The 16,899-nt window shown below is 37.4% G+C and overlaps 1 protein-coding gene across 1 annotated transcript; it reads left to right on the forward strand.

Annotated features, from left to right (window-relative positions):
* The first annotated feature begins 2,991 nt into the window (after nt 1–2,991).
* On the forward strand, nt 2,992–14,158 carry LOC126779114 (aldo-keto reductase AKR2E4-like). Its single transcript, XM_050502958.1, has 7 exons — nt 2,992–3,031; nt 8,533–8,616; nt 9,704–9,886; nt 11,030–11,146; nt 11,341–11,508; nt 12,589–12,792; nt 13,528–14,158. The coding sequence occupies exons 1-7, from the start codon at nt 3,023–3,025 to the stop codon at nt 13,783–13,785; spliced, it is 1,023 nt and encodes a 340-aa protein (XP_050358915.1). The 5' UTR covers nt 2,992–3,022; the 3' UTR covers nt 13,786–14,158.
* The last annotated feature ends 2,741 nt before the right edge of the window (nt 14,159–16,899 follow it).

Below are 16,899 nucleotides of genomic sequence, written 5' to 3' on the forward strand. Positions count from 1 at the left end.
AGTAAAAAAAAAAGAATCTCTTAAAACAAAATTGCGCTTAAAAACAATTTAACACCGGATGAAACGTTTTTAATTAAACTTTTTTACAAGTCACTTCTATGAATTCAAGAGAACTGTATCAAGTGTTCTTTTAAACGTAAAAGTTATTTATGAGAATCGTTCCGTGTTCTAAATATTTATACCATCAATATATTTGTTTGGAATTTAGTACAGCTGCAATTAAAAATATTTAAAATGGTGTACGCTAAGAATTATTAGAAATAATATTTTTTGTAGTAAAGTCTTAGTATATCTATATTTCTCGCAATTCTTTGCTTTCAATGTTCTTTAAATTTAATTAGAATAATATTTTCATTAAATGGTAGCATTGTTTTCTATTATAAATATTCTCAGGCAAAGATCTAAATCCATACAGACAAAACGTAGATTTTTTAAAATATATCCATAAAAAATCGTAATTTAAAAACGTAATTTTAACAACAATTGTTTTTTATTTAAAAGATCACATAGACATCGAACGTAAATATTAATTATAAATAAGGGTTAGGTATTAAGCGAAATCAAAATAACAATGCCTAGATTTAAAAAAAAATACGACAATTGACCTGATGGTCAATTGTCGTATTTTTTTTTACACGAGATGTTTATATTACTAACAATAATTGATAGCAAATTACATACATCAGCAGATAATGGCTTGAAAAAGTTATATGAAGCGATAATAAAGGCATAAAAACTAAGTCCATATCACTTATCACGATCTCGCCAAGACACAATCTTATAAGCAATTAACAATTGTAATTTAGTACATCTACCGCCATCTAGGGTCGAATAGCAAACATTAATTCGAGTAAAATTATAACATTATTGTATTAAATTAAGCCACTCACGTTAATAAATATTCAAGTTTTATTTTATAATTATAATTTGAAGATATAATCATAGTTTAATTAATGAATGAATAAAGTGTATTTTATTAATAATATCATTATTGGCGACGTAAAGGTCACAAACACCCTTGAACCTTTACAATTGCGTCGTGAGATAGCAGCATTGAGCGCTTTCTATCGACTGTATCACGGCGAGTGCTCTGAGGAATTATTCTCTCTAATTCCTGCTTCCCCCTTCCTTCGTAAGTCTACGCGAGCTGGTTCTCGATGTCACCGCCTAACTGTGACATCAATTCCATCGCGAACAAAGAAATTTGGCAACTCCTTTCTTTGTCGCACTACCAAAAAATGGAATTCCTTACCAGCTCACGTGTTCCCCTCCTCTTACAACCCGGGTTCCTTCAAACGAGGCGTGAAGAGGCATCTTGCGGGCCGGCAAGGCGGTGACGGCTAGTACAGAACATTCTTCCCGACTGTACTGGCCGTCGTCGCGTTTGGACTCTACTACCACTTACCATCAGGTGGAGTAGAGTCATTTGCCCTCCCGGCGAATATATAAAAAAAAAATACTTTTGCTATCAAACAATGAAAAAACATAACATATTTATATATTACACACAATTTACAAATAATTGCTCGTCATAATCAGCTCGTTATTTATGTATGACGACATCTTGCATCGAAAAGTATTAACAATGAATATAGCGCCATCTATCATAACATTAATGCAACTAATCACGTTTTAAAACAGTTACATTCTTCAACTAGATGGCGTGTAAAGTAGCGTCTGCAGCGTCATCTATTATTGAGTTTAAAATATTAAGAAAATAAAGATGTGGGTACACAAGTCTAATTTTTTTTTATAAAAATATATTTCTTTGTAAACATAAAATAATGATTTGGTTTTATTTACCTGGTCGTTTGGTTTTTAATCCCAACATTAGTTAATAAGCCACATTGTAAGTATGATGAGCTAGAAATAAAAATAAACTATAGTCACAAGTTTTCGTGTTAATTAGGTTAATCATTCGTTTTTAATAAAATTTCATAGATCTGCCGCTTCTGTCTGTAGTATCTATCTACGGGACTGGTGGTAGCGTTGTAGATTTCTTGATGATTTTATTTTGAATGAACCCATAATTATATGTGTACGTATGTAAACAATATGTGATTGTTATTTAAATATTACAATGAATATCATACAAGTGTCATCTTATCATAAACTTCATAATAACCATTGATATGAAATAAAGACCCGTGCGAATTAAGTAGCAGTAAGACCATTTTCAATTATATAAAACAATATTTCATAGACTTAAAGGAGATATGTATATCAAAGTCAAAGTAAAAAATCTTTATTCAATATAGAAGCGTTACACTTACTTACTAATTTTCATAATTTCATAAATCTACCACTGGTTCGGAAATAAGCACCTCAAACCGTAGAAGAACCGGCGAAAGAAACTCAGCGGGATTTTTTTCATATATCTCATCCTTTTACAACAATAGCAGAATAATATATATATATATTTTAATTTGAAATAACCTGGAGGCGATCATTTCCAAAGCGTGCGATCATTTAAAAAGTCATTGGTTATGTAATATTCTTTAGCACACAAGCGTTCCTTATTGATTCTTTTAAATTTCACAATTGACGTACCTACCAACTAGCTGTTACCCCGTCTGCAAAGCCTGATGTTATAGTATATAACATTTCTTCTTTAAAATTAAATGCAAAAAGATTTTATCAAATTGGACTTGTAAGTCCTGAGATTAGTGCGTTCCAACAAACAAACTCTGCAAAAAAATAGAAACCGATCGCATCAATAAAGGAAAAACGAATTAATATACTAATAAAAATACCCAATCTTACTTTTATACTTTTATTTTTTAGTGATTGAAATAAGATCTTCTTTAAAAAAAAAGATTGTTAAAAATCTATCATTTTATAAATGCAATATTTCATTTTTCTTATCAATGAACAAGAATAATTATAATAGAGAATAATAATAATTTATTGAGTTAAAAGTTGGAAATTAAGTTCAAAGCGTCGGGAGATTTAAATTTTTACACTGGCATCACTGTTTTATTTAGTAGTCGCTCAGTACGCAAGCGCAGTCGACGTGCCAATCATGTCAAAGGTTAGTGATATTTTAAGCTATTCGAGGTCAAATTCACAACATCTAAACTATTCAAAAACATATTATATTCAATAAATTCATTGATTATAAATCGTAACAACACAAAAATTGAAAATATTTATAGGTTATTTTAATGTCATGATATGAAGATGATAAATTTTATCTCTGTTTTATATTTCTATCGTAACAAATTTCATATAGCTTAACGTGATTATATATAAAATTTCAAGATTTCTGTCACGGAAATTAAGTAGTGTCAATTATGTTGATGGGTGCAAGTAAAAATGTTTATTAATTCAGTCAAATTAGACATCGAAGGTTACAAATCCCATAGAGCCAAAAATTGGTTTGAATGTGGGGAATAATATTATTTACTAATTGTGAAAAGTCCCCATCGATCCTTGTGCAAAAAAATGTTATGCTAAAAGTTGGCGAAATTCGGTTTTTTGCATTTTTTTTTTTTGTTTTTGCATTTCTGCTAAACTATGTTTTACAGCATTTTCGAAAGAATCGCCATATATAGCGATTCAAAGAATTGAAAAAAAATTTTTTCCTCGTAGTACGCACACGTATGAATTATTGTGTTAGTGTGCTTGTCGCTTTTTTTTAACGTGGTTTTCCCAGAAGTCGAACCTGGTGGAGGATAATTAGAATTATCGAACTCTGCTCATTGAATATCTTTGGCTCTATGAGAATAATTGTAACCCTATTTCTATTTTTAGAGATAAATTGAGTGGACTATAATTTAAACAATATAAGATTATAAAAGTTTTTTTTTATAGAATAGGAAGGCGGACGAGTATATGGGCCATCTGATGGTAAGTGGTCACTAACACCCTTAGACATTGGCATTGTAAGAAATGTCAACCATCGCTTACATAGCCAATGCGCCACCAACCTTGGGAACTAAGATTTTATATCCCTCGTGCCTGTAATTACACTGGCTCCTTCACCCTTCAAACCGGAATACAACAATACCAAGTACTGCTGTTTTGCAGTAGAATATCTGATGAGTGGGTGGTACCTACCCAGACGAACTTGTACAAAGCCCTTCTTCGTCGTGTCACTCTTGTCAGAGCGGTTGTGGTCGCCATGAAGTATTATAAATTATTCGGCGCAGATGTTATTCGCCTCACGAGCCTGCGCCATATGTCCCTGTCAGGCTTTGTGGCATCACTTTGACCAAGTCATGCGACAAAGCCGTACCACCAGTAAATTATCTAGATATATAAGCGAAATTCCACTCATCACGAGATCTCCTAAACTATCCGACAAATTGACTTAAAATTTGTCACGGTTACTTCACCGACGTAGACGCTCACTAAGAACAGATGTTACGCAAACCCTATCAAAATACATTTTTCTTACCTACCGTGCGAAGCCGGAACGATTAGCTAGTATTATATATAACATATAAAACAATGTCTGCGTCTGAAACGATAAACACAAAAACTACGCACGAGCTTTTTTTTTTTTTTTTTTATATCGCCGGGAGGGCAAATGACTCTACTCCACCTGATGGTAAGTGGTAGTAGAGTCCAAACGCGACGACGGCCAGTACAGACGGGAAAAACGTTCTGCACTAGCCGCCTTCGCCTTGCCGGCCCGCAAGATGCCTCTTCACGCCTCGTTTGAAGGAACCCGGGTTGTAAGAGGAGGGGAATACGTGAGCTGGTAAGGAATTCCATTTTTTGGAAGTGCGACAAAGAAAGGAGTTGCCAAATTTCTTTGTTCGCGATGGAATTGATGTCACAGTTAGGCGGTGACATCGAGAACCAGCCCGCGTGGACTTAAGAAGGAAGGGGGAAGCAGGAATTAGAGAGAATAATTCCTCAGAGCACTCGCCGTGATACAGTCGATAGAAAGCGCTCAGTGCTGCTATCTCACGACGCAATTGTAAAGGTTCAAGGGTGTTTGTGACCTTTACGTCGCCAATAATGCGTACGGCACGTCGCTGCAACCGGTCCAAGGCCTCAAGTAGGTACTTAGCGGAGCCATCCCAAAGGTGCGAGCAATATTCCACGCAAGACCGTACCTGTGTTTTGTACAGCAGGCACAGTTGTTGTGGCGTGAAAAAGCGCCGCACCTTGTTCAGAACTCCGAGTTTCCGTGAAGCTGTTTTTATAACAGCCTCGATGTAATCCCTTGGACTAAGGTCGCAGCGAACGTCAATCCCCAGCATGGCGATTTTGCTTTGCATCACCAGCGGAGTACCACAGAGGGAGGGAAGAGGGGAAAATGTTGACTTTTTCGCCGTGAGAGCGCATACCTGTGTTTTCTTGGCATTAAACTCAACAAGATTATCAGAGCCCCATTTGGCGATGAGATCTAACGTCCTATCGAGTTCAATGACAAGATTCTCCCGCCTCTCCTCAGTTTCCGCCCGCCCAGCCACTGCGCGTCCGTGGTATCCACCATGCACTGTACTATCATCTGCATAGCAATGTATGTTCCCAAGGGAGAGCATATCATTGATATGCAAAAGAAAGAGTGTGGGAGATAGCACAGATCCCTGGGGGACCCCAGCATTCACTACATAGAATTGTGAAGCGCAACCATCTACTAAAACACGAAGGCTACGCTTGTGTAGGAAGCTGGCAATCCAGGTGCATAGCTGAGCAGGCAGACCATATGCCGGTAGCTTGGAGAGAAGACTTCTGTGCCAGACCCTGTCGAAAGCCTTGGAGATATCGAGGCTGACAGCCAACGATTCTCCATGCTTGTCGATAGCTTCACCCCAGAGGTGTGTTACGTACGCTAGAAGATCACCTGTGGACCGTTTTGGTCGAAAACCGTACTGACGATCATTAATTAGACAGTGATCTTCTAGGTAATGGATCAGTTGGTTGTTTAAAATCCGTTCCATCACCTTACAAAGTACTGAGGTGATAGCTATTGGCCGATAATTTGCCGGGTCAGACCGATCCCCTTTTTTGGGAACCGCTTGCACATTAGCTCTTCTCCAAGCCTCCGGCACACTTCCCGAAGAGAGAGAAAGTTGGAACAGGCGCGTTAACACAGGAGACAGCTCCGCTGCGCACTTCTTCAGCACTATGGCTGGTATTCCATCGGGACCGCTAGCTTTCCGTACATCAAGTGATTCCAGCTCCGCACGCACATCACGTTGCCTGATTTTAATGTCAGGCATCGTATGGCCACATGCAGGTATTGTAGGTGGCAGTGCACTACAATCATCGATGACGGAATTGTCGGCAAAGAGTTTAGCCAGGAGATCAGCTTGCTCTTGCGGACTGTGAGCTAGCGATCCGTCCGGATTTCTGAGCGGTGGCAGCGAAGGTTGGCAGAAATTGTTTTGCACAGACTTGGTCAGACGCCAGAAGCTACGGGAGCCCCTAGGATGCGAAACAAGGTCATGACCAATCTGTACAATGCGCTGTGCATCCGCTCTCGTGTATGCCTTTCTACAGGACTTGGAATTTTTATTATAGTTTGCTTTCAGTGAGTCAGAGGAGAAGAAGTGGTCCTCCAAGCAGCGCAGTCGGTGACAGCAAACATCCGTCCTGACGAACAAGCATACTCCGGCTTTCGCTTTGAAGGATTCTTCAAGCGTGTAGCCGGGATAATTAAGGTAGCTGGTATCGGCAGGACGGAGTATTTGTGTCTCCGTGAGAAACAACATTGCTGGCCGTGCTGTCTCGAGATGGTGGTGGACAGCGTTGAGGTTAGTGTGGAGTCCTCGGATGTTAGAGAACTCGACCTCAAACAGCGAGGGTATGGTGGGGGTGAGCACCGCTGTACGACCGTTATTTCTTTTTTGTTGCGCCATTTGGGAGAAATTAAATGGAAAAGAGACGTGAAGCGAGCGATGTATTGCCACGATAGGGATGGGCAAAGTGTGGAGGCGTGTTTCCCCAAGTGGTTGCCAAAAGGAAAAATACACTGACCCGCCGGACGGAAGGGCCCCCGAACCCCCCCAGAAGTGGCCGCCGGGACCCCACCTACCGGTCACCAACCGGCACGACGGTCCACCCCGAGATTATGCGTGGCCTGGTGGGGCAGCCTCACGAGCTGGTTAGGCACGCTCGGGCCCCTGTACTATGCCACGGGCGGCCAGCGGAACAGCCGTTTCTTCGGGTCTCCCTGACCGGCAGGTCAATACAGTTTCCCCCGGCATTGGTTCAACAGCCGTCTCCAACCGGACCAACACCCATCGCGGCAATACTCGCTCGGGCTCTGGCTGTACGCTGGCTGACCTCGAAACGCGGCTGCAAGCCACTTCACGAGTTTTTCACCATGCGTACGGTGGTAACAAGCCAGGCGGATGTTAGCATCCTACCACCAGGTGAGCAGATGGTCGCTCAGATATCCCTTAGTCGCCTCTTACGACACCCATGGGAAAGAGAGGGGCAGTGAAATGTATTCTTTCTCCGTCACTGCACGGATGAAATGCTTTCAGACGGTTTTCACAAATGGACGATGTGAGACATGAAAATTCACTGAAAAATACCATCGCTCATCGGATATCCTACCGCAAAACCACAGTACTTGGTATTATTTTGTTCCGGATTGAAGAGTGAATGAGCCAGCGTAATTACAGGCAAGGGATATAACATCTTAGTTCCCAAGGTTGGTGGCGCATTGGCGATATAAGCGATGGTTAACATTTCTTACTATGCCAATGTCTATATGCGTTGACCACTTACCATCAGCTGGCCCATATGCTCGTCCGTCTATCTTCTATTCTATAAAAAAAAACTTGTTTAAGTAGATTATACTCTAGCATGCACTTTTGAATCGCGATATTCCAATTATATTCATCATATTTTGTTCTCAACAAAATATGAGGCAAGAAATTTAGTCATTAAACTTTTCATCAATAAAAAATGTACAAGTATTAGTCATATAAATATTTATGTCTCTTATGAATATATTTGACGGGTCGGTTGGCGAGGTGGCGTGGCGCTCCTCGTTAAGACGGAAAGGGTACCGCTGGTTTTTTAGAGGGAATTCCGATGTTCGGAGTGCACTCGGCACCTTGGACACCGGCGAACCCCACATACCCGTACCTCCCCACTGTTCTCGTGGGGGAAAGGTGTAACGCGTTTTTCCAGCGTTAAAAAAAAGAGGTTGGTACATGCCTTTCATGCCGAAGTTTGTGGGTTCGATTCCCACCCAGGACAGACATTTGTGAGCATGAACATGTCTGTTTGTCCTGAGTGTCGCGGGTCCTGTGGGTGTAATTATCTATATAAGTATGTATTTCCAAAAGAAAAGTAGTATTTGTTGTATATCAGTTGTCTGGTTTCCATAGTCCCAGGATATTATTAATTATAGTAATGGTACGGTATGTTTTCAACATTGTTTATTCGTGAATATATAAATTTGTTTCTATATCTGCTGTCATTGGAAAAGGCTTTATATCGCTTCTCGCTACATCTAATCAACAGTGCAGTGTAACTATTTGGCTATTTATGTAGCGATAACGAAAATTGGCGAATTAAGCCCAGCTGATATAACAACTTCCTGTTGATTTGTTCCAGGTCGTAATCCCGAACTTCAAACTCAACAATGGCCTGGAAATTCCAGCATTGGGTTACGGAACTTGGCTTGGATTAAATGAAAAGGTAAGTAATTTTATATAAATAAGCCTTCTAATGAATATTGTCTAAAATACGATAATAGCATTTATCCGAAAACTTTTTTAAATTGTATATTAATTTTGTATTTATAAAAATGTCTGTACATAGTAAATATATATATATATATATATATATTTGCTATTAATAAATATTAAGTTGATGAAGTGGATTCCAGACAACAGAATCATATTCCAACAATGAGCGCACAAACCAATTACACAAAAGAATAAAGGTTGTGTCATTTTTGGAATCTTTATTATTAACTACAAAACCGAGCATTCGAAATTCTTTTGCAGCTATATATTGTATAATATAGTATATATGGAATTTGAATGGTAATCTGTTGTCTAGGTATATTCCCAAGTATTTATTGTCGTTCGTTTAATAATTGCATTATTCAAACCGTATTTATAAACAATTGAGCTTAGCTTTCGTGTGAAAGAAATAATGCAACAATACTCAACGCTACACAATGACTTGCCATGACAATATATTTATAGTACTCTTTGTGTTAATTGTGCAAAATGATTCAATGGGAAGGCTTAGCAAAAACTCTAGATATTTTCACGTCATCGTCATGTATAGTGATGAAAAATTATAGTAATAAGTTCTCCTCTCCTTTTTTCTATGGAGGAGAAGGTTTTCAAGTTTATTCCACGACGCTGCCTCAATGCGAGTTTGGTATGAATGAATTATAGCACAAATTAAACACATAAAAATTCAGTGGGTTTGCACCCACGATCATCGGTTAAGATTCACGCGTTCTTACTACTGGGCCATCACGGCGGCAATAATTAAAAATAGGTAGGTAGACTTGCAAATAAACACCACCTTTCCATAGCAAATGACCTTGAACTAAGATATTATCTCCCTTGTCTTGTCCCTTGCCTAGAGTTACACTGGATACATTATATATTATATACTTTACACTTTATTGTATACCACAAAGAGAGAAAAAAATACAAAATATGGATACATCCTAAATAAAAGTAGCATACAATTTTGGCGACCTTATCGTTACATAGCGATCTCCTCCAGACAACCAACATATATTTACATTATTACATTCCAGGGAGAATTCATAGTGGAAGATGCACCAAAACTTGTCGATGCGATGTCCTATGCAATCGATGTCGGCTATCGTCATATCGACACTGCACATCTATACAGAGTGGAACCGGAAATCGGTTACGTAGTGAAGAAGAAAATAGGAGAAGGTGTCGTTAAGAGAGAAGATTTGTTTATCACTACGAAGGTCGGCTTAAAATGTAGAAGCTAATGATTGACTGAAGACTTTCGACTTATAACTTACTAAAATTTAACTAAGCTTAAAACTTTTGTAGGTAGAATGAGAACTATATGCTATATACATATAAATCTGTTATATATAAATGACTGTTTGAAGGTTAAAAAAATCAAATCATTATCTACTATTATTATTATAGTATTATTTTATTATTAATGGTATTATTAAATTTTTTAACTAAACGTCTGTCTGTATGTCCTTGAATATCTATATTATGAGTAAAAGTTACAAATTTAAATTATATGATTATTTTAAAGAGTATTTCAGGGTACCATTTAGTTTTTATTTCATCAAAACCGGTTAAGCTTATCAAAAGTTATAACACTTTAAAGTTAACGTATGAATTGTACGTGTTATAAAAAATTATGAACCCTAAAAATAGCGAATTAAAGTATATAATGAAATGAATTAAGTACATAATTTTATTCACTAACTATAATAATGAAGCTGTTAATGCATGTCTGGAAAAACGTGAAAATTACCATTTAACGAGAATTTTCCTGTAATTACATTGAATACTGCGTTACTGGGTTTTATAATGATTGCATTTACTGAGTAATAATGAACTGTGCGACAGTAATTGCTGCTAACAATCGTAAATTTAAATATACGAACTTGAAGTTACCGCTTGTCACGGTTACTTATCTAGTATGATCAAAGTTCTAATTTTCTTATAGAATATGTAGGCGGACGAGCATATGGACCACATTATGGTAAGTGGTCACCAACGCCCATGGACATTGGCATTGTAAGAAATGTTAACCATCGCTTACATCGTACATACAGTGGGAACTAAGATGTTTTGTCCATTATGCCTGTAATTTCACTGGCTCACTTACCCTTCAAACCGGAACACAACAATGCCAAGTACAGCTGTTTTGCGGTAGAATATCTTTTGAGTGGGTGGTACTTACCCAGACGAGCTTGCAAAAAGCCCTACCACAGTACAACTAGTTTTTTTTGTCATTTTGATTTGATATTGATATTTATTGTGTATTTCTAGAACACAGATTCAATTGATACCGTCGGCGGTTATATGTGTTAAGACAATCAAATGGTATGCAATTCTAAGCCTCGTGTCTTTTTTCACAGGTTTGGACCAGCGACCATCGTCCTGAAGATGTCGAGAAATCCGTGAAAGCATCCTTAAGGAGACTGGGTCTTAGTTACCTGGACTTGGTGCTTATGCATTGGCCGATATCAGTATCTGTGAGTATTTTATTTCCATTCTATAATTGCTACATACTTACATATTACACACACTGTCGAACAAAGAAAACATTTTTGAGTTTTTCTATTAAGAAATTTTCAACGGAGGTTATTCTGCAAGAACCGACTTAGGGTGATATACTATTTTATCGCGTGTTGAACATACATACTATAAACTTAACAAAATTTCACAGGTAGAAGGTGTGGACGAAAAGATTGACTACTTGGATACGTGGCGCGGATTTGAATCCGTGTTGGACCAAGGTTTGGTCAAATCGATTGGTGTATCAAACTTCAATGTAGAGCAATTGACGCGTCTGCTGGCCAACTGTCGCGTAGTTCCTGTAGTGAATCAAGTTGAGGTAAATAAACACCCATAGGTCATTGGCCAGTACCAACTTTCCATAATATCGTTTCTTTTATCGGTTCCCTAATTTTTGATTCCTCGTTGGCCCTGAGTTCAAAGATCAGGTCAAATAAATTAATATCGTTTTTTTTCCGTGGAGTAATTTTCAGTAGCAGGAGTCTGGAAGTTGATTATGTTTACACAATCGTGCCTCGGAAAGCATGTAAAGCTGTTAATCCTGCGCCTGACTTGGTCTAGTTTTCGTTCGTATCGGATTATGAGAATTATGGAATCGAGAGTGCACTATAATATATCCCGTTTAGGCTCCTTTGAGAATGGCTCCAATAATGTTTGACCAAAAAATTATAAATGATTTTCCAAAAAACGTTTCAAATAATTTTCAGGTGACCGGCATCTTATTTTGCAAATATATCATTTTATAAAAGATCATTTGATAAACATTAAATTCGCAAATAGCCCAAACTATATGTAAATAAAAGTAATTAATTTAATTACTTTCAAAACCTAATTAGTGTTCAGTTTATTTATCTTAATTTGTACATAATGTTTCTTCTTTTAGTAATTGTGCTTGGGAATTATGTGTCCTATAATTGATAGTAATAATAATAATAATGTCCTCCAGACCGATTTCGGCCACGGCAGCCAATCTCAAGAGAGATTAGCCAACTACGCAGGAGATATTATAGCGCACAAGCGTGTGCGCAAACACAGGTGCAATCTCTATTCCCTAACACTCATAATCCGATGGGACGGCAATCCGACATTACCGGAAAGAGTTTAGGCGCAGGACCAACGGCTTTATGTGCTTTCCGAGGCACGGGAGTGTACACTTCCAACTTCCAGACTCCGGGCTGCTATTGAGAATTTTCTGACAGAAAAACCCAATAACTTTTTACTGGCCTGACCTGGGAATTGGACCCAGGACCTCCGGGTCTGCCGCCTTACATCAAGCCACTAGACCAACGAGGCAGTCATAATCAATAGTACATATCTAGTTTTAAGTAAATATAAAGCATGAGTTAGATTTATATTATATACAACTGTTGGTGATCCAAATAAATAAATCACGTTTCAGATAAACCTCAACCTTGGTCAGAAGGAACTGGTCGATTACTGCCAGAAGAATAATATATTGGTGGTAGCCTACACACCATTCGGTAAGATGGTGCCAAGCAGACTGGATACCACCTGCCCAGCGGTTAGACACGACGACCCAATCATGTTAAGCATTGCAAAGAAATATGGGAAAACTGTGCAACAGATAGCCTTGAGATATCTTGTGAGTACCTTAATGGCGCCAAAATAATTTCACACAAGACTCACTTAGAATAACGGCTACTTAAAGCGCTTCTTAGATAGATTTTAATAAGTACCTTAAAGATATTTACAGCTAAGCTTAAGCTTTTTGGGGAGGTACCACCTTCGTAACAGCCTGTGAATGTCACACTGCTGGACTCCTCCTCTCCCGTTTTGAGGAAAAGTTTTGAGCTTATTCCACCACGCTGCTCCAATGCGGGTTGGTGGAAGACACATGTGGCAGAATTTCAATGAAATTAGACACATGCAGGTTTCCTCACGATGTTTTTCTTCGCCGTAAAGCACGAGATAATTTATATAGATAATTTAAAATACCACCAACTCAATATTTAGTATTGTTGTGTTCCGGATTAAGCATCTTAGATCGGAAATTTGGTGGCGCATTGATTCTGTCTATGGGCGGTAGGGACCACGTATCATCAGGTGACCCATTTGCCAGTATACCTTCTTATTTCTAATAAGAAAACGTCGCTTAACTTTTTAATGATTTCCTTGAGATTTACGTCTCATGTTATACAATACCTATAACAGCGCCACCTATGGGATCCAATTGTGTTTTCAAAACCATCCAGAAACCTATTGAAATATACATCCAAATCGATCTAGCCGTTTAGGAGGAGGTGACAAACACACATACAAAGGAATTAAATATATTATGATAAAACACAGACACTAAATACTGTAATATTTTTTCCAGTACCAACGTGGTATATGCAGCATACCAAAAACCCTAACCGAATCGAGAGTCGTGGAAAACGCCTCGATTTTCGACTTCCAAATCGACGACACCGATGTTGCCACGCTGAAAAAATTCGACAACAATTACCGTACCGTTCGTCCTGTTTTCTGGCAGAACTTCAACAATTATCCATTCGATAAAATAGATGTCGTTGTACCTGAAATACCGCTCAGTTTGAGGAAGTGGAAAAATGGCGCGAATCTTGATATCGATTAACTTTGAAGATGTAATTAATGTATTTATCATCATAATTATCATGGCGAGGTTCACAGACTGCTGGAACCAGCCACCGTCTTCTTCAAGGTTAAATAAAAAAAGGTTCTTAAAGGTTTGATTCTGAAGGTCTACTATATTTGTTTCTAAGATTGAGCAACTAGTACAAATACACACCAAAGTTATTATTAAAATTAATATTTTATTCCAAAAAAACCGTTTTCAAAAATTGTCTTCTTCTTATTTCTGAAATGGTCTATACGAATGAAATTACTTCGTTTTTTAAATCAATTAAAAACAATGATTTAATAATCTATATTCAAATCGTTTCCGCTTTCTGTCTCGCATTTGTAATATTAATAAGCTGAACATTATTAAAAAATAAAATGTATTTTTATATTTGTAATATTTTATTAAACTTGGAATATCAATAAAAGTCTATCTAACAGTGTTTTTTTTAAATATTAATTGCCAGTATATAAACATTGTAAGGCCTCAAGGCATTATTCCTTTTTTATTTTTAATAGAGGTTGCCTGGAAGAGATTGCTATAATTGATAACCTGTTCTTTTTTTATAAATTTTTTGTAAATTGTGTTCATTAAGGAATAAATAAATGATTGCGACGCCTCTCTAATATCCTTTGCAAAATATATCGATACGCTGCACTTATTGTGAATTCAAAATTGAATTCAAATGTTGACAACTATACGTTAAAACTTGGTATTCGATAATTTAAGAAAAAAAACTTGTCATATTTTTTTTTATATAAATATGTATGTATAAAGATGGTACTAGTGAGCGTAGTAGTTTGAGCTGTATGAAAATCAGTAACAGCCTGTGAATGTCCCACTGGTTAAGGCCTCCTCTCCCTTTTTGAGGAGAAGGTTTGAAGCTTATTCCACCACGCTGCTCCAATGCGGGTTGGTGAAATACACGTGACAGAATTTCAATGAAATTCGACACATGCAGGTTTCCTCCGATGTGTTCCTTCGCCGTCAAAATTCAATGATGCTTGCCCGGGTTTGAACTCACGATCATCGGTTAAGATTCACGCGTTCTTACCACTAGGCCATCTCGGTTTGTATGAAAAATGAAATATAATTTACCGTTCGAGTGGGACCAAAACGCGATCACCAGCTAATCTATGGTCCGGGAGGTAGCGTTGCATTTTAGGTAGTGATTTTACGCCGATCAAACAGCCCACAGCCATACCCACCGCTACTTGAGCAGTTGACGGTCGGTTTGCTTATTAGCCATTTAAATTCGACTATCGATGTCAACATCAGCCGGCATATTATCACTTTTGCAAATGCAACGTTACCTCCCGGACATTTAGCTTCAATTCCAAAGCTCCGAAAATACCCACTCAAACAGGTATTTTGAAATTATGTCTTCATTCCGTCTTGAAACGTATAGTAAAACTGTATTACAATTTTGCTTTTATATTATATTAGGAGACAAATAAATACGCAAAACAAAGAAATTTATTTAAAGAATAAATCGGATTTCCATATCAAGAACAGGATATCCGTGTGATATTATTATTTGTATAAGCTAACAGAATCCCAGAAAACGTTTAAAAATATTCAATGGTTAAATTTAAAAGAATCGTTAAGGAACGCATGTATGTAGGGATTTTTTTTAATAGAATAGGAAGGCGCACGAGCATATGGGCCACCTGAAGGTAAGTGCTTACCAACGCCCTTAGACTTTGGCATTGTAAGAAATATCAACCATCGCTTACATAGTTAATGCGCCACCAACCTTGGGACCTGAGATTTTATGTCTCTTGTGCTAGTAATAACTCTGGCTCACTCACCCTTCAAACCGGAACACAACAATACCAAGTACCGCTGTTTTGCGGTTGAATATTTGATGAGTGGGTGGTACCTACCCAGAGCTTGCACAAAGCCCTACCACCAGATAGGAGAGTAGCACTAATTTACTCTTTAGTAGTCAAAATTGGAATGTTAACAAAAAAACTTTCAAAAACAGTAATAACATCCCGGTCATATGTTGGCGGCTTATCACCAACGGACAAATTGAAATCAGATAGGTTTGTTATGACTTCCATATTCGCAATTAATAATTTTCCACGCCATTTTAATTTAATCTGTGTATTATTGTTATTATTGCCGTTTTTATTAGAGCCGGTTGGCGTGGATGGTGGATGTTTGCCTTTCGCGCCGAAGGTTGCAGGTTCGATTCCCACCCAGGACAGATATTTGTGTGCATGAACATGTCTGTTTGTCCTGAGTCTGGGTGTAATTATCTATATAAGTATGTATTTACAAAAGAAAAATAGTATATGTAGTATATCAGTTGTCTGGTTTCCATAGTACAAGCTCTGTAAAAGCTTAATTCGGGATCAGATGGCCCATTGGGTGCGAAAAATGTCCCAGAATATTATTATTATTGATCTTTAGTCTTTTTTATACACCTATATACCATTAAGATAGTAATCGTCAATGACTTAACTGACAAAGACCTTGCTTGCGCAGCCTTGAAGCGAACTGGATCTTATGAAAGATATCGAGATGAGATCATAGACAATTGTACTTTTTATAGTTTTGACATATTCTTTAACGTTCTGGTGTGACAATTTTTTTCTTATGTACAACGATTTGGGCTTGGAACACACTCGCTTGAATAGTTTACAATGTGCACTAACATAATTAACGAAAGAAATAGAAACGGTTGTATGTTTTTTCTTTATAAAGTATATATTTCACAAGAACACTTAAATTATATTTTTTATTCGTAATGGGTTGGAGGAGGTCGCTTCATTTTCATGTCACAGAATCATCGTCAATAAAATTATTTTAAAAATAATACAAGTATATGTTATATATCGTACATATGTTATGTAAAAGCTTAACGTAATGGTAAATTTCCATAGATTTTTTTGTATATATCGAAAGATAAAAACAAACCTGATTGTAGTTATTTGTAAATGTGACAAAATAATGTCTTAAAATTCGATAACCGACGCGATAGGTCAGTGATTTTTTTTTATCAATTTATTTGACTTGAAAATATTTATACTTGGTTTTGTACAAGCCCGTCTGAGGTACCGTTCATCACAAATTCTACCGCTAAACAGCAATATTTAGTAA

The sequence above is a fragment of the Nymphalis io genome, chromosome 28, assembly GCF_905147045.1.
Source record: "Nymphalis io chromosome 28, ilAglIoxx1.1, whole genome shotgun sequence".
In the NCBI taxonomy this organism is placed as follows: Eukaryota; Metazoa; Arthropoda; class Insecta; order Lepidoptera; family Nymphalidae; genus Nymphalis; species Nymphalis io.